Source organism: Odocoileus virginianus, chromosome 16 (assembly GCF_023699985.2).
Source record: "Odocoileus virginianus isolate 20LAN1187 ecotype Illinois chromosome 16, Ovbor_1.2, whole genome shotgun sequence".
NCBI classification, from domain to species: Eukaryota; Metazoa; Chordata; class Mammalia; order Artiodactyla; family Cervidae; genus Odocoileus; species Odocoileus virginianus.
In genome coordinates, this window is record NC_069689.1 from 11,515,256 (window position 1) to 11,535,996 (window position 20,741).

The 20,741-nt window shown below is 52.2% G+C and overlaps 2 protein-coding genes across 6 annotated transcripts in view; one reads left to right on the top strand and one right to left on the bottom strand.

Moving 5' to 3' along the window:
* Positions 1–13,974, bottom strand: part of WDR25 (WD repeat domain 25) — a 137,393-nt gene extending 123,419 nt beyond the window's left edge. Inside the window, exons 1-2 of one of the 4 annotated variants that reach the window (XM_020913543.2) lie at positions 13,366–13,974; positions 8,501–9,348 (exon numbers count right to left, since the gene is read on the bottom strand). In XM_020913543.2, coding sequence (XP_020769202.2) covers positions 8,501–9,307 — 807 coding nt within the window. In that variant the 5' untranslated portion in view covers positions 9,308–9,348; positions 13,366–13,974. The other 3 variants (XM_020913542.2, XM_070477834.1, XM_070477833.1) reach the window with 3 other exon arrangements.
* WARS1 (tryptophanyl-tRNA synthetase 1) overlaps positions 12,978–20,741 on the top strand; it is a 28,916-nt gene continuing 21,152 nt past the window's right edge. Inside the window, exons 1-2 of one of the 2 annotated variants that reach the window (XM_020913545.2) lie at positions 12,978–13,064; positions 19,154–19,330. In XM_020913545.2, coding sequence (XP_020769204.1) covers positions 19,226–19,330 — 105 coding nt within the window. In that variant the 5' untranslated portion in view covers positions 12,978–13,064; positions 19,154–19,225. Of the gene's footprint in view, positions 13,065–14,095; positions 14,203–19,153; positions 19,331–20,741 lie in introns of those variants that run through there. The other variant, XM_020913546.2, reaches the window with a different exon arrangement.

A 20,741-nucleotide genomic window follows, 5' to 3' on the forward strand; every position in this document is an offset into this window, starting at 1 on the left:
CCCAATTGCTCTATTCTTCCCTTAATGACGCGGGTTGGGCCTGGATGAGGCTAGCTCCCCGAGGACAGAGTCTGCACCTTCACACAGCGCTGTTTTCTTGCCATCAGCATCCAGCACCAGGGACGCTGAGCTGTTTAAGTCTAAACCGAATGAAGTTCTCCGAGAGCAGAAAGCACAGCTTGGGTTCTGCCACAACTTTCTTTCTTATTCCTCTTTCAACCCAGGGTTTTTTTTCCTGTGAGGCAGGCACAAGCTTACAAGGCCGTTCTGGCAAGCACAGGAGAAGTGGGAAATGTCTCATTTGTTGGCCTCAGAAATGTCGCAGCTTTCATATGGGGGAGAGGAGTGTCAAAACTTCACTTCCCACGAGGAGAGGGTTCCAGCCCAGAATCACAGCTCTTCCTGGAGCCTCGGCAGCCCTGCTGTCTCGACCAGCCTGAAGCCCTCTCTCCCCACCTTGTTATAATTGAGATGGTGGTGAACTTTCCCTGGAAAGAGAACACTCCAAGGGCGGGAACAGAAAGGCACAGACAGAGGGTGCAGAGAGGGAGGTGGTTCAACGCTTCCTACACCTGACCCCGCTGTGTGCCCCCAGCCAAGTGTGTTCCCCTCTCTGGGCTTCCATCAAGTGCAGATGGAAGAGATGTGTGTGTGCACACACACACGCACACACACATGCACCCACACCACCCATTCTCTCCTCGCCTTCACCTAATTACCCGCGATGCGCTGTTAACCGTTCAGCCCCCGAATACCAGACGCCCACCACCGCAGCCCAGCCTTCCTCCCCAGCTGCGCGGCTCTCGTTTCCAATAGATTGGCCTCGTGCTCGGAATAAATTGCCAATCATCTACATAATGCCCCGAGACTCCTCACTCTACACATCAAATCATTTCTCAATCTCATTTTGTAAAATCCATCAAGAATAATTCTTTCAAAACTGAAATAAAAACCCTCACTCTGGCACTTGAATCCATAAATTCCTTGTCTTTGAATCTGAGATATATTACTTTCTACAAAGCACATCTAAGACACCTTAATATAATCAGATACGCTAACAATGATAAATCAGCGGGGTCCTGTAATACATAAAAATGCAAATCCAAGCCCCCGCGGAAATCACCTCATCTCCTCACGCCCCTTTTATGGGAACCACAAGACTCCGAGGCTGGGCAGTGCTGGGGGACCCCCGGGAGATGGGCGCGGTCCCGCCCTTTATTCTCAGGGGCAGAGCAGCAGAGCGGGCTCCCTGGAGCCTGAGGGCCAGCTGCGTGAGTGTGGACAAACCCTTAGCCCTCTGGGCCTCGACTTCCTCACCCGTGAAATGGGAAGAACAGTGCTGGCCCCACACACCTGCTGTGAACACAAGATGGAGGCTCTAGGGCTGCGCCTAGCAGGAGGTGGGCACCCCGGGGTGGTCGGCTCTTCCCCACCCTCTCATCTGTGCCACAGGCAGGGGTCCGTGGCCCACCTTGCAGGCACACCCACCCAGCCCTCACCCTCCTGGGCTTCCTCGGGTATGATGATGGCACTGCCCCCCGCCCGCCACTCCGTCGGAGGCTCAGACACAAAAATGCTCGGTGGACTGGCAGACGCAGCTGGGCCTGTTCTCACCCACGACACTCGGATGCCAGCAGTTCAGAGACAGGGAGCCAGCCCTCCAGGAGGAACTTCCAAGTGCGCAGTGCATGAAAAGAGAGCGGCTGAGTGGCTGGGTTACAGACAATCTCAAAAGCTGTCTAAATTTTAAAAGTATCTACCTCGGGAACAGTAACACTGAAACACTTGAAAAATACCTTATCGATAGACAGACTGGGAAACGATTCCCAAGAAGGAAAGAGCTGCATCCAGTCGGAGGACTGGTCTCTCCTCCGTTTGTTTTTTAATCAACAGATCGGGGGCAGGAGAGTCGGCAGCTTCTTCAGCCCTGACCGCTGCCAGGTGCTGGGCCGCATCTTCTCATCCCTTTTCCAATAGCAACAACCCTAACAGGCAGCCATTATCCCCATTTTACCAGTGAGAAAAACAAGGGGATCAGAGAGGCTAGGTGATTTTCCCCAAGTCAGACAGCTACCAGGCAGCATAGGGATCGGGAACCCAGGAGTCTCCTGCAACAAAAGCATGGACAGGCTGGCCCACCTAACCCGGTTCTGCTCAGCAGCACACACAGGGCTTGTAGCTGCAGACTGGGGGCGGGGGAGGGGGGTCAGAGCCCATCTTTACTGCATGAAGGCAGCAAAAAAAGCCCACATTGACGCAGAACCGTGTTCACTGCAGTACTGTTTGAAAAACAAAAGCAGGAAAGACAGGACACAACATGGAAATGACCAAACCAAGTTCGGAATCTGAAGACGGTCAGAAAAAACATGTTTGGGGAAAGTTTCTAAAGAGGTATAAAAATGCCCGTGCGCAAAAGACAGGGTGGGGATGGGGGGGCACAGACTCCAAACCGTGCGGACGTGCGCTCTGCGGCACAAGCCGGATGCCATAAACAGTAAACAGCTGGGGATGCGCTGGCCGTTACTGGGGAGGGCCCTGTGCTAACGAGCTGCTGGCTCGGGGAGAGGACTGTCAGGGATCTGTTTTCGCCTTCCCTCTTCCTGCTTTATGTGTTGCAAAGTGGGTCCCAGGCAGCAAGAAACATGCCCGGACGCTTCTGGGGGTCTTCCTGGTGTCTGGCAGAGAGCTCTGCGAGAGGCGGCTGCCAATCAGGGCTGCCCATGTTTGGTCAAAAGCACTACACGTTTGTACTTTTCCCTTCAAAAAAGGACCTCAAAGTCTGAATTCTACCGCAACATGCAGTGGGTATTCAAGCTTGTTGAGCCAAACGAGGACACAGGGAAATGAAAAGAATGCACAGGAGGGTATTCATGCTGGGACTACAACCACAGAGAACAGAGGCGCGGGGGGCCCCGGAGGGGCGGGCAGGAAAGAAAACAGAGCATCGGTGCGGAATTATGAGTCATTGTTTTGTTTCACTTAATTTCTCTAGCTGTAAATTTTTCAAAACTAATATAAGCATATTTTACAGCTCACGGAACATTTAGAACATATTAAAGTAAGTATCTTTCCGCTGTAATGTGCCCAATTGAAATTTATGAATTCTGAGGCTACGTTTTTAAGGAGATGAAGGAACTGGCACTCCACGTCCTTTAGATTAATCAGATGGATTGTGTTGTGTTTTTTCCTCCTGATCAGAAAATAAATCGTATTTCAGTAAATGTTACCTTGAATTAAGGATTCTTCCACGTTCTAGAAGCTTGGAGGAGCGACTCACCCTGTCTTACTGTGCCCCCTAGTGGCAAAGAGCATGGGTGCACTTTAAAGACGACTCTCTCCCCAAAGGCTGGAAGGAAAATCCAAAAAAACCTTTTCAATCTTTTTTGATCACTTAACAGGTACAAAACCTAGTGCCAGGTGCTATGGAGAATGTAAAAACGGATTTCACACTGTTCCCCTGCTCAAGAAGCTTAAAAACGTACACGGGGTGGCAGGCACAGCTCCATAGCCATGCCGCTGCAGTGAGACACCGCGGTGCGGTGAGGAAGGAGCGCATCCCCGAGGGCGCAAGAATGAGCACACAGCCGCCCGCCGAGCGGCCGGAGTCACACCAGGTAACTCAGAACCAGGGCCACTTACTTCTTCACGAAAACCCAGCAGGTGATGCGTCCTTGGGTCCACTTTACATATACAGCTTGACGCTCAGAGAGAGTCACTTGCCTGAGGTCACACAGCCAGTCACCGGCAGAGGGATGGTCCGAATCCAAGTCCTGTGAGCCCAGCCCTCCTGACCAGGTCGGGGACAAGAAGGCACTCTGGCAAACTTTAACCAAAAGAGATGGGTGGGGGGAGACTTCCCTGGCGGCCAGTGGTTAAGACTCTGGGCTTCCACTGCCGGGGGGCATGGATTAGGTACTGGCCAGGGACCTAAGATCCGGCATGCTGCGAGACACAGCCAAAGCAGAAGCGGGGGAGGTACCCTCAAAAGGGAGCACAGGGTGGGGGCTGGTTCCCAAGTCACGTCCACGTCTTCGAGCTCCTTCCCTGCTCACCCACCATCTGCTCTCCACTCCGGAGCCCCGCCTGCACCCCCGCTCCACTCCAGACTCCACGCTCACACGCCTCCCATGCACCCCTTGATCTCATACCAGACCACAAGGACCCCCACACTGCCCACCTGCTGACACCAGGGACAGAAAATAACACCATCCTGCCAGGACTGCCCGCTGCTACACACACACCCCCCTGGGGGCCCAGCACAATCAAGGTCTCAGCCAGGAGGGCCCCCGGCCCCCAGGTGCTCCCCACCCACCTTCCAGCCTGGCTCCTCCACCCTGCCACATTGTCTTCACACCAAACAGTTGCTTAAAGTAGATTTGCCAAATGCTCCATCACTGAAAACTGCCAGACATCATAAAGCAGAGAGGACCCTGGACCCTTGGCCTCTAACGCTTATAAACGCCCTGATTTTCAAGACACCACAGTAAGAAGGTCAGGAGACACAGACCCCCGTGGCCACGACAGCTGCCATACTCTGCCGCAGGAGCCACCTCCGCTGCCACCCCACCGTAAGGGATGGACGGCACAGTGGACGGGGCTCCTGGCCGCAAGCAAGGCGGCCCAAGACCATGTCATTGCCTGCAGCACACATCACCCTCCCCGGGACAGGACTGACAGGCAGCCTGGCAGTCAGGGAGGGGGTCTCAGAGAACTGCCGCCAGCGGGTGGGTTTTCCAGGAACACAGTCCCTGCGCCTGAGCGGCCTCCCAAGGTGGACCAACTGCGCCCCCATGTGGTCACGCGATGTCACCGCCGGCTGGCGGCTCCCAGGTCCTCTCCACCCGCCACCGCCCCGCGCAGGGCGCCTTCATCTACTCCACTGACACCCACTATGCGACAGAACCACGGCCCAAGTCAACGGCATCACTCAGACGCCCTCTGTTCCAAAACTCGTGGGATGGCCTTACTTGGGAAATCTAAGCTTCCCGGGCAAAAGAGACCAGGGCAGAGGCCACGGAGCACGCCGCTGAGGCCAGGTACAGACGTCCCCTCGGGGCTCCAGGCCAGGAGACGTGACCCCAAGGGTGAGCGGGCAGCAGACACTCACCGGGACACACCCACCTCCACCACACCCTTTCACTCAGCTCTGCCTGCCTTCTGAGACCCCGGGAAGCCTGTCGCCTCGAGCCTGCGCTGCCGACATCTGCCGGTCTGGTCCCTCCCTCCAGGGTCCCAGAAAGGGGCTGCCCACGCCCTTCAGGCAGCCCACCTGGACCCGTGCCACATGCCCAGCATTAAACTGGGAGCTTTAGACAGAGCTCTGGGCGTTTGTCCCACCTGAGAAGCCTCAGCCATAGGTTTCAGGAGCTTGTCAAGAGGAAAGAGGTTCAGAGGGGTCAAGTGCCTTGCCCAAGATCACAAAGCTGTTGGTGATGGAGCCGGCACCAGGCCCAGTTCAGTTCAATTCAGTCGCTCAGTCATGTCCAACTCTCTGTGACCCCGTGGACTGCAGCATGCCAGGCCTCCCTGTCATCACCAACTCCCGGAGTTTACTCAAACTCATGTCCATTGAGTCGGTGATGCCATCCAACCATCTCATCATCCGTCGTCCCCTTCTCCACCCGCCTTCAATCTTTCCCGGCATCAGGGTCTTTTCAAATGAGTCAGTTCTCCACCAAGCCCAGATCATTCTAAGTAACTTCAGGGGCCAGCCCACCAGGGACACTGCCCACCAAGAACCCTCCAGGGGGGCTCCTGACCAAAGCAACAGGCCCCCACAGCCCCCTAGAGCTGCAAGCCCCCAGCAGAGAAGCCCCAGGCCTTGCGGAGGAGGGGGCAGGGGGGTGTCCAGGGCACACCAGGGACACCAGGACCTCCTGAGTCAACCACAGGGCCCCGACCTCTCGGAGAAAGCACCACAGATGTGTGTGCCAACCCCAGGTCTCCAGACTAGAGACAGGACCCGATGCTGTCCCCACAGAACTCCGTCAGCCTTGCAGACGTGAACACAGACACATCGTTTCAGGATTCAAACACGCCACCTAAAGTGACATTCACTGATGGAGCTCCTTGCCAAGACTTCACTGCACTTAGACTTCCTGTCTCGGCTTATGAAAATGCCTCCTATGCGAAAAGCTCAAAACAAACTTTGCAAATACAATGTTCTGGGCAGAAGGGCTCCAGAGCCGTGAGGACAATGTGGGGGTGGTGTGGGGAACCTATGTCTACTGGGCACCTGTGGGGTTCCTGCTCTGTGCCATGAGCTTTGGAAGTGAGTTCTCACATGATCTCATGGCCCAGGTACTGAGCATAATCAGGCCCTCACAGATGAGACTCTGGGACTTGAACTGGGCAGCTGGGCCACTGACCAGCTCCTCCACAACCATGATCCACAACTCCAAAGCCACCTTCTCCCCAGGCAGCTTTTGTTCGGATCACGTGTATTTAGCACCTACTGTGTACTGAGACATCACTTTGCCGACAAAGGTCTGTCTAGTCAAAGCTATGGTTTTTCCTGTAGTCATGTATGGATGTGAGAGTTGGACTGTAAAGAAAGCTAAGGGTCAAAAAATTGATGCTTTTGAACTCTGGGGTGTTGGAGAAGACTCTTGAGAGTCCCTTGGACTGCAAGATCAAACCAGTGGATCCTAAAGGAAATCAGTCCTGAATATTCATTGGAAGGACTGATGCTGAAGCTGAAGCTCCAATACTTTGGCCATCTGATGCAAAGAGCTGACTCATTGGAAGAGGCCCTGATGCTGGGAAAGATTGAAGGCAGAAGGAGAAGGGAACGACAGAGGAATGAGATGGTTGGGTGGCATCACTGACTTGATGGACATGAGTCTGAGCAAGCTCCGGGAGCTGGTGATGGACAAGGAGGCCCGGCGTGCTGCAGTCCACGGGGTCGCAAAGAGTCAGACACGACTGAGCGACTGAACCAAACTGATGTACTCTGCTTGCGCTTCCCAGATGGCCCAGTGGTAAAGAACCCGCCTGCCAGTGCAGGAGACGCAGAGACGCGGGTTCAATCCCTGGGGTGGGAAGATCCCTTGGAGAAACAACTGGCCACCCACTTCAGTATTCTCACCCGGGGAATCCCATGGACAGAGGAGCCTGGCGGGCTACAGTTCATGGGGTGGCAAAGAGTCGGACCCGACTGAAGTGACTTAGCACGCGCGCACATGTGCTGTACTTTGCTGGGCTGAGGAGAGCGAGGAGGTGCAGGTCCATTAAACAGACCTTCACCTTTAAAAGCGCCATTAAAAGTACAGGTCTCCTGGGCTCCCCTGGGGGCGGGAACAGACAGAGGACAGTCCGGGAGGCAGCTTCCTGGCAGGTGTGACACGCCTGCCACACTACCTACCCGTGGACTAGGCGCCGCTTACTGTAAGTCTGCCTTACTTCAGGAGCTTTCCATATATGTGTGTATAATTTTAGTTATTTACTTCTTTATTTCTGGCCGTGCTGGGCCTTCGCTCTGTGCCTGGCCTTTCTCTGGATGCAGGCTTCTCGCGGCAGAGGCTCCTCTCCCCGCAGAGCACAGGCTCAGAAACTGCGGGCCCCGGCTGAGCTGCCAGGTGGCATCTGGGATCTTCCCAGACCAGGGACTGAACCCGCATCTCCTGCACTGGCTGGCCGGTTCTCTACCACTGCACCGGAGCCCAGGGTTTTTTTTTTTGTTTTTAATGGAGCTTTAAAATAAATAAATAACAACCCAAAGAGTTTCTGTGTAAACCAGAATTCCCCAGCAGGGTACCCGAGGCCCTCCCTGATGTGACGCTGCCTTCTTTCCCAGCGCCTCCCCCCACCCCCTGCCCCTGTGGGCCCCTTACGCCTCCCCTGCTGAGAGCCAAGAACGCCTTCCGCCCAGCCCACCTGAAGACCCACCTGCTCCCTCCGGGAAGCCTTCGCCAAGCCCTCCTTGCTGGGCGGCTGCCCCACCCCCCACCCCGGCGCCTGCAGTCGTGGAACCCCGTGGAGCCCCGGGCTCACAGCCCCGACCCGGGCCTGTGAGCACCTCTCTGCGGCCTCTACCCCCATGTACCGGTCTGGAAGCCACGGTCAGGTCTAGGGGCCTTCCCACCCCCTCACCCAGCACAGTGCCGGACACAGCGCCACCACCGCTCCACACTCAGCGGGGGTCACCGAGGAGCCCCTGGGATCTGGGTCCGCTTTCCTCCCTTCTCACTCAGCGATCTCCCTCTCCCAGGGCGGAAGAGGGTCTGGGCGTCCTCGGGGGCCCCCATAAGGATGACCACCATGAGGTCTAGACTAGGGTCCTCCGGTGGCCTGGGCAAGGCAGAATTGGAGGGGTTGCGGGGGGCAGAACAGACCAGCCATCCAAGCGGGCAACTGAGAGCCCTCACCCGAGGGCAACAAAGAGGATCCCAGGAATTCCTAGAAAGCAACATACGGCGTGCAGCCGGGCCGACCTCGCCGTGGGGAAGAATGAAACATCCCAGCAGCTCATCCCCAAGAGCTGCTTCACTCACGGCCTCACCTTGAAGGTCTTATCCATAGACGTCGACAGAAGCAGGTGGCTCCTGGCAGACACGGGACACCATTGAACGCTGTTGACGGGGCCTTGGTGGCCCCGCAGGTGGAACAGCACCTTCTTGGGAATCTTGGTTTCCTTATACTGACTGTCCAGGTACGGCTGGATAAACTCAGAAGCTTCGGGGGCCACACAGAGCGGGGCTGGGACACGGCCGGCGTGGGGACCCTGGGCCTCCGCATCCTTGCCCCTGTCTGCTCCTGTGTGTGGCGCCGGCAGCGGCCTCAGTCTCTTCGGGGTATAAGGTACCACACAGTCCTCACGCCGCTTCCTCTGCAGGGAGCTGCCGCTTTTCCCTGGGCCTTCAGACCCCGCTCGGGCACCGACAGATAGCTCGGGGGAGCTGGAAGGTTCCCAGCAGACTCTCACCTGCTTCAAGCAGGCCCCTGCCAGGGGCACGTGGCCCACGGGGGCCTGGCTGGTCCACAGGGAGAGACGGGCCGGCAGGCTGGCGGGGAAGGCAGCCTCGGGCTCCGGCCTGGGCCACTGAAGCCTCTGGCTGGGGCAGGACCCTGGGTCCTGGCTCCAGAGCCGAGCCAGCGGGAGACGACACCTGGCAGGGTCATCATGAGAGGCGCGCTCTGGGGATGGCGTCCGCCCGCCTGTTGCATCCAAGACTCTGGATCCAAAATCCTGCCCCGGAGGTCTGACCGCAGTTGAAGTGTCTTCCATCTGGCCGGCTGGATGGAAACCCCCCGCAAGCTCGGTCTCGGCCTCTGAGTCCGAGTCCTCGTAGGCCACCAACGAAGCCATTAGAGACACAGTTTAGCGTTGTCCTTCAAGGGCAAACTTCCCTAAGGCCAAACAAAGTCAAGTGTCAGAAGACGTGCGTGATAGAACATTTCCTGCCATATGCGGTTAAAAGCAAATGTGCCACCAAGCAAATCCAAGACTGAAATACCCATGAGGGTGCTGCTGCTGCTGCTGCTAAGTCACTTCAGTCGTGTCTGACTCCGTGCGACCTTATAGACAGCAGCCCACCAGGCTCCCCGGTCCCTGGGATTCTCCAGGCAAGAACACTGGAGTGGGTTGCCATTTCATTCCCCAAGGCATGAAAGTGAAAAGTGAAAGTGAAGTCGCTCAGTCTTGTCTGACTCTTAGCGACCCCATGGACTGCAGCTTACCAGGCTCCTCCGTCCATGGGATTTCCCAGATGAGAGTACTGGAGTGGGGTGCCATTGCCTTCTCCAACCCAGGAGAGTAAACACATTAAAAATGAGGCCTTAGGGGGAGGGAGGTTCAAGAGGGAGGGGACATAGGTATACCTCCGGCTGATTCATGCTGCTGTTTGGCAGAAACCAACACGATGCTGCAGAGCAATCATCTTTCAATTAAAAATAAATTAAAGTTTTTTTTAAAATGAGGCCTTGGGACTTCCCTGGTGGTCCAGTGGTTAAGAATCTGCCTTCCAATTCAGGGGACATGGATTCAATCCCTGGTCGGGGAACTAAGATTCCAAATGCCACGGGGCAACTAAGCCCACTTGCTGAAAATAGAGAGAGAGACCTGCCCCACAACTAGAGAAGCCTGCACTCTGCAACGAAGACCCAGGTGCCATAGTCAAGATTCAGCGCAGCCAAAAATAAAAAAAATGAGGCCTTGTCTATGGACCAAGTATAATTAGTTAGAAGATACAATTTTTTTTAATGAAGACTATGGAATATCTGGGAATAAATCTAACAACAATAACAAAAATAGCAAGACCTACACAAAGAAAACTAAATTTACTGAAAGACATGAAGGAGGACTTGACTCAATGGACACAGGATGCCTGGACAGAAAGACTCATGGTTTTAACGAGGCCTTTTGGAAGGTCCATTCAGGGAGGATCTACTACAAATTTAAACAGACAGTTTTTACTGCAACAACCCCACGTTACAACTCTAACACTAGCACATGTTTGCAGAGATAGGTATACAGAGGGCCTGCAGCATGGTTTATAAGTAACAAACGAGAAGAGCAAATACTCATCAATACGAATGAAGCTAATTCTGAACATGCTGAAACAGAAAGATGACCAGGATCTGCCACGTGGCAAAAGCAAGCCGTACTCCCACTGTGCTCCAGGCCTTCCTTCTATTCTCTCCACCTAGAACACTCTTCCCCAGACATCCCATCTCAACAACAAGCCAGTGTAGACAGACAGACCTACAGCACAGGGCCGAGGTACTTGAGGCATCGGTCCCCCCCATTCCTAAGGTGCGATCCAAATCCACCTGTTTCACTCCAAACACATGGACTCGCACAATAGTCTATTTCCCCTTTCTTAAAAACTCTTCCTGTAATTCTGAACCATCACACATGATCAACTGAAGCCAAGGAATTTCTACAAAGAAGCACCTCCTTCTGGAACTCAACGCTGTGGAGTTAACAGGAAGCAGAGTCAAGAGGAAAACAAGGGTGCTGCACATGTCCAGGACAGCAGAGGGCGAGGTGGAGCAGCACCCAAAGCTCCAGCAACAGGCGACTTCCCAGAAAGCCCAAGTGTCCTACCTTAACAGACCATCCTGAGCTCCTCTTCCCACATGTGGGGTCAGGTGAGACCTGAAGATTCCCTGGGGGGCCTTGGTTACACCATTCCAGACAGACTGTCTATCACTCACGTCCTCCCCTGGACGGTGGCTTTCATGTCCCCCGGAATCAACCATCCCCACCTTTCGCGTAACGGGTACCATCTGCCTGAAGAGCTCCACCGCCAAACCAGTTACATCATCATTCAGAAAATGTCTGTGGCCTGCCTCCTCCAATAATCCAACTTCATCTGCAGCCCAATCCAGGCAGGTAACACCTACATACAGAGCCACTGTCTAAATAAAACTTCCAACCTGAGCCAGCCCATCTCAGATGGAGCTAATATAACACAACGGACTAATTATAAACTAACGGAATAGTTGCACTGCAAAGGATTTGGCATTACCATAATGACTCAGTCCTGTCCTAAAACCTAATCAGACGTAGAGCACAACTCACCACAGAATCCCATGCCATCCCGCCAAAGGGAAGCCACCAGGTTCCTACCATGAAGGCACTCAGCCTCTAGGATGGACTCCTACCCACCCAGCTGTTCAGTCAAAGGAGAGGCAGGTGGCCAGAACTAATGATGAGGTCTGTGGAAAAAGATCAGAGAGTAGAGGCCATGAGGCCCTCTTCCTATGAGGCCCACTTCCTACGAGGCAAGGCAGCAAGGACTGAATGAATGCAGACACGTGTGCATTAGGGCTTCCTATCTGCTTCATGTACATTTCATTCTGTCCTTCAACAAATACCAACAGCGCAGGCCCTACCAGCCAAGCCCCAGCTCACCATGCTCAGATGCCAGTGCAGACAGACAGACCAGAACCAAGTGAGACAGAACATGTCCAGAGGTGAGAAATCCTAAGGAAAAAGGCAGAATAGAAAAGAAAAGCAGGCGTGATGGTGTGCTTGGGATTGCAGTTTCACTGCAGTTGGGAGGCCGGGGCAGGCCTCAGGCAGAAAACGATAATCTGAAGGTGAGGAAGCATAGGTGATAAGAAACACCGAAGATGGAACCAATAAAACTGATCAAAATGGAGCGGGAGAGAAGGCAAGGATGAGTCAAGGAAAAGAGGCAAAAACGGAGAACAAAATAAACTCTAGAGAAAACTGTTTGCTGCCTTTTATGTGTCTTAAGGCAAAGGAGGGGGAAAGGAAGTTTTGTTCTTGTTGTTGTTTTTATGCAAATGAAGGAGCCATTAAACCATGAACAGACAGAAGAAAAAGTCAGGTCTTTGGAAAAATAAGGCTACAAAAGGGGAGAGAGTGCCACGGACAGTCATCAACATGTCAGCTCCACCAAAACATAGGGCTTTCTGTGTTTTGTTCACTGTTTAAATCACCAGCATCTAGAAATATTTGTAAATTACAACCCGGTGGGAGGGGGGGACACAGAGAACGTAAAAGGAATAGGATGTAATCATTCAACAAATATTTCCTGATTACCTACTCTGTGCCAAGCCTTATGTCAGGGTCTTATGGACTGAGATGAAACACAAAACACAGATGCTGCGCCGGAGGCTAAGACTGATGAAGGCCACTAACAAGATACGACCAGGGATGGGTTTTGAAGAATGAATAGGAGTTAGCTGGGCTGTCAGAGGGAGAGGTGAGGATCATCAGGAATGAGCAGTGAGGACCGTCCAGGGCACTGCGCGCTCGGAAGGAACCGGAGATACAGGGAGACAGATACACGCGAAGGGGCGGGCTGCGCTCCGGTCGCCGCCAGATCGGAGTCCCCTCCCGTCCCCGGCCCCCAGCTCACCACACGCACCGGAAGCTCTCGGTCCTCCGGAGGGTTGTCCGGCCTGCGCCCTGAAACCCGGGAGCGTTCCGCCGTTGCCGGAACCGCCAGCCAATCAGCGGCGGCCTCCGTGCTAACAGCCAATGAGGGCGCAGCCTAGCCGGAAGTTGTTCCAGCCGGAAGGCGTTTCCAAGGACGCCTAGGAGGCCACCCGTGGCTGAGCCGGCAGCGCTGACGGGCCGGGTTGGGCCGGTAAGTGTGGGTATGAAGGAAGCAGGGGGGGTAGGCCGGGGCGGAGCCCAGTGACCTGGCCCTCCCGGAGCCGCTTGCACGCCAAACCCCGAGGTAGTCTCCTCAAAGCCCGGCTCTCTGCTCGCCGGCTTCTGGTTCCTCGCCCCCTTTTCCCTCAGCGCCGCCGACCCTACCCTGTCGCGCACTCGCGCCGGCACCAGCCCTTCATCGTCTCCCTCCTGTTTCGTTTCCCCAAAGGATGAGGCCCCCACTTTTAACAAGCGTTGGCCGTGTGACAGGGGCTTTGCCTGTGGTAACGCACCTGGTCGCCGCCTCGGTGAAGTTGTGTGTTTAGTCGTTTCAGTCATGTCCGACTCTTTGCGACCCCCACCGACTGTAGCCCACCAGGCTCCTCTGTCCATGGAATTCTCCAGGCAAGCATACTGGAGTGGGTTGCCCTGCCCTCCTCCAACGGTGAAGTTAGGAGGCTGCTTTTTTGCCCATTTCACAAGTGAAGAAACGGGGGGTGAAGCAGAGAGGTGATGTGATTTGCGCGAGGTTTTGTAACAAAGAAACGCCCAAACTGGGATTGAAAACCCAGGTCTCATCCCAGAACTTAGTGGTCTCCGCTGCACTGCGTCGTTTCTGTGAGTAGCGGCGGCAGCGGCAGCAAGGAATTTGCCATCTGCTTTTCCACCCCGCCTTCCCCGGCTGCCACTGCATAACAGACACAGTTCTTCACACTGATGCCAAGAACGAGAACAGGGAACAGAAACAGGGCGAGGAGGTTATAAGAAGGCCAGCCTGGGGTGTAAAGTGGCTGATGCAATGTCCAGCCAACAGCTTGGTTCTCAAGAGCGTTTCCCTGGTCTCCACCCGCATCCCCCACCCTCTGTCTTTCTGACAGCCTCACCCAAGAGGTTGGTCATTAGGTTCAAGTGTTTCTGAGAAACTGGGTCGTTTATAAGAAACTCCTACATGCAAGTGATAGAGGGTGGGGCAAACAGGAAGCCAAAAAGGGAGAGAGAAAGTCTTTTTTGAAAAGGAAACTGAAAGAAAGAGGGCAAGACTATTTAAGAGCTAGAGCTGCACTGGGCAGTCAGCTTCTCAGCTCCTGGGCGTGACCATTGGCCACTTCTGCAGTGTCTCCTGCCCCCTGGTACGTATTACCATCTTTTGCTAGGCTTAAAGAGTTTATTGGGTATTGTTACCAGCTTTTTCCCAAAGTGCTGGAAACCCTGGCTTCAGGGATGGGAAGTAGTCTTAGGACCACAGCGTTGTGCATTTCATTCATCTATTGACCCAAAGCCCTGGTGACTCACAGCTACTGTAAGGAATAGAGATCCTGGATGAGCCACTGCCTGTTTGGGGTCATAGCTTGACTTTCAACACTTTGATGTTGGCTGTCCTGTTTCTCATTGATGAAGTCTCTTTAAGTAGTCCATATCCATCCACAGTATCTTGCCTTGAACTCCTAAGTAGCTTATGCCTGGCTTCATATAGATTAAGGCTCTTCCCTGGTGGCTCAGACGGTAAAGCACCTGCCTACAATGCAGGAGACCCGGGTTCAATCCCTGGGTCGGGAAGATCTCCTGGAGAAGGAAATGGCAACCCACTCCAGTATCTTGCTTGGAAAATCCCATGGACGGAGGAGTCCATGGGGTCGCAAAGAGTCGGACACGACTGAGCGACTTCACTTGCCTTTTAAGATAATGTTCATCTTATCACTTAGAGGGTAAAGTAAGCTTTCCTCTCAGTATTTAAAAGACAGGGAGTTCCACCTGTTCCAAGGTTTGAAGCATTAAAGGACTCATTGCTAGAAAGAAATCATTTTCTTGTCCTCTGGAAACTTGACAGTCCAAGGCAGTTGTCATCCACACTCAGGAGCCGGAATGTGGTGGGTGATACCCCACCGGGCTACTATTCCAGGCACCCGGAAACCCCCTGCTCTTCTCTGCTGCTCCAGGGCTGGCTTTCAAGCACGATGCCACCCTCCCCACAAAGTGCAGAGTCAGTATATTCTGATCTGAGGTGTGAGATGACTTCAGAGTGGCCCAAGGAATTGTCACGTTGTAGTTCTGTAATTCCTCTTTCTGTTCCTCATCCCAAAACTGTCCCCGGTTTCTTCAGGGGCCCCTTGTGCTCCTCAGGAACAGTGGGACCTTTCAAAATGAGCTCAAGGTTCAGGTTCCTTAAAAAGAGGGAGGAAGAGTTTGTTTATACGATCCTTTTCATTTTCCCCTAAACTGTCCTGCTCTGCTGTGGAGTAGGCAGTTCTGCTCTGCTCACTCCCAGCCCTTTTTCTAGAGGAGGTCATAGGTTACCTCACAGATGATAGCTTCCTCACAGGTGGTTACCTTTGCTTTAGATTGTAGTAGTTGTGAAATAGATAAGGCACTTTCCCTTAATACTCAAGTTTACCTTGTAAACACTGAGGACAGTGGTCCTTAGCCTTTGGGCATCTTGGGCCCCTTTGAGAAAGTAGCAGAACCTGGTTATTCTACTTCGAACCACATGTCTGTGTGTAGGCAGACTGTTCACGTCGTTTGAGAGGTTCTGAACTCTGGGTTAAAAACCTCTGAAGTTAAGTTAAATTCTAAAGTTTATTTAACAAAGAAATAAAGGAGAAAGCTGACTAGATGGGAAGGAAAACTGAGAATATATGCCCGTAAGTGGGCTCAATGGATGGACGCCTGAAATCAGGGCAGTGGTAGTTCCAATCTCTTTGTCTCTGATCACTCCAGAAGTCCTGTACTTATTCAGGAAGTTGCATCAGATAACACACACACACGAGATTTATAGTGTGGCCAATTCCCATGCAGTGAGTGTATGCCTGGTGATCCTGAGAGCAGGGAGAATGCACCTGCTGTTTCCTCAGTCTGGTTTCTTACTTAAATGGGATCCTGATATTTAAAGGTACACGTTTTTCCCTACAACAGGGATCCTAAATTCAGGCTTAGTTCGTCTAACTGATCCTCTGCAGTTGTTTGCTCCATGACGGGGAGATTGACCGTCCAGGGCTCACTGAGTCATTCTACCTGGCACTTTCCCTAGGAATTGAGTAGGGTAATTTTAATCTATATTTGATTTTGGTCCTGCTCACAGACTTCAAAACCCACCTGTGTCCTTTAATGGAGAACACCACATATTTGGAAGGACAGGGGGAAACCAAAGGGAATTCTAAAAAGAATGACCACAGTGGGCAGATGTTCACAGTGATTGAGGAAACCAGACGTGGGGTAAAACTAAGGCTCTGTGCACTGTTGGGACATTTTAAGAGGCCTTCTGAAGTCCAGACTGGGGAAATCTACCTTAAACTGGAATAAGTGCTTGCAGAGATAATATAAGAGGATATAAACCAGAGGGGGGGGGAGGAAATGAACTAGTTGATTTATGAGACTTATTCAGTAACCTATACTCATAAATCATCAGTTTGATAAGCTACTCTGTACCAGGTGCTAGAAGAGCATGAAAGAATAAAACCCAGTGCTTGCATTCTCTGTGGGGTGGATTTTCATAAATTACTACATGCAGTGTGAGTGCTCTAATAACCTCACTAATGAGTCTTGGGGATTGCCAAGGACAGAGCAGCCAACTTGGCCCCACAGGCACAGGGGCCAGGAAAGTCTGCAAAGAGGAGCCAAGGTTTGGATTAGTAAGACAGCGGGCAGAGGAGGGTGGGAAACACTCTAGGCAGGGGAGGCAGTAGAATTTGAGAGAGCGCAACATGGTCAAGGGGGCTTTGGCATCAGATCGTGACTCAGCTGCTCTGGCATGGAGCCTCAGAGGGTGGTTCTCACTTGCCTGAGCCATCTGCCTCCAGTCACTAATGCAGAGCAGATTCTGTGCCACCCAGGTTTGCAGCTTGGGAGAATTGGGGATCCTGTGTAAAGCATCTGGACGTGATATTTGATCATTTGTGCCTTGAAGTCACTTTGATTGCTCTTTGATATGGGCCTGAGAGTTTCTCCTCTCCAGCGCTTGTCAGAAGGTTCGTCCACGTTCTTTCTCTTTCTTATGGACCTCCCTTTCCGGGAATTGAGGCAGTTCTCAGAAAGGAAAGGAAAGAAACTGGCTGCTGTCCCATCCTGGTTTTAGCATTATGGTATCATTGACTGTAAAGATTGGTTTAAATTTTACATATTTTTAAACAGATACTTAACAAATGGATGAGTAAAAATAAATTATCCCCTCACATTTGTGTGTTTTGTTCATAGAGCTCCTAGAAAGAAATTTCCAGTGAGTAAAGAAACAAAATCATCCTTCATTAACCCTCTCCTCTGCGGCTGATGCTATGCTAGACTGCTTCCTTAACCATGTTATCCCACTTAGTCCATGACTGGTCCTGCTGGTCAGTGTCATTCTTGCTATTCCCACTCCACAGTTGAGAGGCTGAGGCTCATGACAGTTAGGTACCCCATAGGATGATATTAGAGAGTGTAGGCTCCAGAGTCAAACTGCCTGAGTCTGTGTCCCGTCTCACTGCCTACTTACTGTGTTGGGCCAGTGTGTTAGCCTCTCAGTTTACTCGTCTACACAGCAGACCCAGCAGATCTGTCCCATAGGATTACTGTAGGCATCTGTGGATTGATATGTGTCAGTGTTACCTAAGGTGCTTACAAGGGCTTCCCTTGTGGCTCAGCTGGTAAAGAATCCACCTGCAATGCGGGATACCTGGGTTCGATCCCTGGGTTGGGAAGATCCCCTGGAGAAGGGAAAGGCTACCCACTGCAGTATTCTGGCCTGAAGAATTCCATGGACTGTATAGTCTATGGGGTTGCAGAGTCGGACGTGACCGAGCGACTTTCAACTTCACTTCTCACTAGAGGAACACCAGATACAGGACTTCAGTTCTGGAAGTTAGCTGCTCTGGCATAGCCTTGTTGTCACTGGCATTGTCCTTGTTCAAGGTGTATCAGCAGGTTACAGATGGGGCTGGGGCTCAGCCGATATCTGGAGTCCTGACGTGTAATGCTTGCAGTGGGCTTGTTCCTTTCTTTACAGTCTGTAAAATGCCACCATGTCGCTTTTTTCTAATTTCTTCTCATAACAGCCCTTGAGGTAAGTGATAGACATTTCTGAAGGTTCTGCTTTATAGATGAGGAAGCTGACAGAAAAGGAGAGTAACCAACCCAAGAGGGGCTGATCCTGGCCAGCTTCAGCCCCAAGGCGACCTCAGATAGCCTGCCTTTGCCCCACCTTTTCCAAGATTAGCAATAAATAATGACTTAATAGGAGGTACAAGGACACCTTCTTCAAAGGTTTGCAGTTAATTAAGGCAACCTGTGGAATGAACAGGCTGTATGTGGTTCTTGCCTCACTTGCAAACCAGAAGGGATAAGGCCCTGCCTCCTCCCAGGCTCCCCTTCTCCTCAGAACAGAGCAGCTGGCCAGCAAAGGAAGCTGTTTGTCCAGTAATATATTGATTATGACTGCAAAGGCCTAGGAATTCATCCCCTAGAGCAATTAAGATAAAGAGTAATTGTACTTTACCAAGTGTTTCTAATCATGGTGGACTTTGGTTTACTAAAGCACTTTGGTATCTGCTCCCTGAGCAAACACAAGTCCTTCCTTTGTCCTGGGCACTAAGTGAGGTACATGGACACCTCAGCACATGCTAACTTATCCTTGGTTGTGAAAGTGAAGTTGCTCAGTCATGTCCAACTCTTTGCGACCCCATGGACTGTAGCCTGCTAGGCTCCTCGGTCCATGGAATTTTCCAGGCAAGAGTACTGGAGTGGCTTACCATTTACTTCTCCAGAGGATCTTCCCAACCCAGGGATTGAACCCAGGTCTCCCGTATTGCAGGCAGACGCTTTACCCTCTGAGCCACCCGGGAAGTTCCTGGTTGGGAGGGGTCTGTCTTTGCCCTCCCTAAGCCTATAAATCACAGCAGTTCTTTTCAACCCCGCCATTAACATTTATTCTTCCTCTTTTCTCCTATTTCCTGGCTCCATATTTCTGTTTATATTTTTATTAATGTTATATTATCTATGCCCTTTATCACAACTCATCTCCAACCTTTTTGGAAAGAAGAACCAGATATTGGTAAAGGGAAAACAGCTGCCGTGGTTTGTTCATCTCTTTCTGTCCCTCTTCTCTGCCCACAGCCTTGTGTGGACCACCGAGCAAATCTGCCAGCACCCCAACCAGCTGTGAACGTTGTCCCAGAAGAGGCAGAGATGCCCAACAGCGAGCAGGGCTGTGGGTCCCCCCTGGAGCTGTTCCACAGGATTGCTGCTCAGGGGGAGCTCGTAAGGGGCCTCAAAGCCAGAAACGCAGCCAAGGTAAGTCATTTTGCCAGTCCTCCACACGCATGTCCCAGCCAGTCTGTAGGACAATGTCACCTGTTTCTGTTCCCTCGTCACCTGAGGGATTTTGGCTCTCGTATTAAATGTATTTTCTCCTTACTCAGCATCAATGCCTGTGCTCTGAAGGGAAGCCTCTGGGAAGCACAGCCGCTATCTACCCTTCCTCTCCACATGTCCTGCTCCCAGAAGCAACCAGTTTCAATTCTGTTAGCCGATTCTTTTGATATGCAATGCCCACATCTCTCAGAACCACACATCATTTTGCTCCTTACGGATGTTCAGGTTTGAGGCTTCCACTGTGGAAGACAAGGAATTAGCCCTCTCCTAAGCACTTTCCACCCCCCAGGCCCCATGTAAACACTGATAACAGCTAACCCCTCTGAGAACAGCGCCAGTGTTTCTCCTTTCCTGCCCAACTTTTGTTTTTTCCAGGGTTGATACATTGTTTTTATTGCTCCTTGCTTGGTTTTTCTTTGTTTTGGCCATGCCTTGCTCCCGTGAGATCTCAGTTCCTCCACCAGGGACTGAACCCAAACCATGGCAGTGAAGATTCTAACCATTAGGCCGTCTGGGACCGCCCCTGCTTAGCTGTTCTGTGTACTGACGCTCATGGACCTCCAGGCACTCCCCCAGTTGGGTGAGCCCCATCTCGAGACACATCAGGCCACCGATCAAGTCCATCCTCGCAAGCACTCTCTCCCAGGATGCCCTGCCCGCTTCTGTCCCGGTGGTGGTCCGCCTCCCACACAGCCCATCTAAGGACCCACCCTCCCTGTCCATGCAAGCCTTCCACTCTCTCTTTGGGGTCCCTGTTCCTGACCCCGTGTCTCACTCCTCCTCAGTTTATTTTGGCAGAGCAAATCCTCCAGAGGTTTCTGCAAAAATTAGTGCTAAGGAAGTGTTTTTTGAGCTCTTGGCTGGTCTGCAAGCATTGTACTTCATATTTGGCTGATAGCTAGGCTCGGTTGAGAATTCTCAGGAGGATGTGACTTCCCTCAGAACTCTGAACCGTTGCTGCATCCTCCCAGTTCCTGGGGCTGCTGTGGAGAAGCCGGTGCCTCTCCTTTGTCCCCTCTGCTGGGTGTTCAGGACCTCTCCAGTTCCAAATGCCCTGTGTTGGGTGCTCAAGACTCCTTTCAAACTAGAAATACATGCCCTTTAATTCTCAGAAATTTATCCTATTTCGTTGATTTATTCTGGGTTGGTTTTTTATTTTTCTGTTTGTTTGTGTATTTTCTTTTTAGTTCAAAGACTGTGTCCTCTGAATTTCTTAGTTTTTGACTTATTTTCCTTTTATTTTTATTTTTTTCTTCTTTTAGATATGTTTCCTCAACTTCTAACCTGCTATTGTTTTTCACTCATTCTGTCATTTTCAATTTCCAAGAGC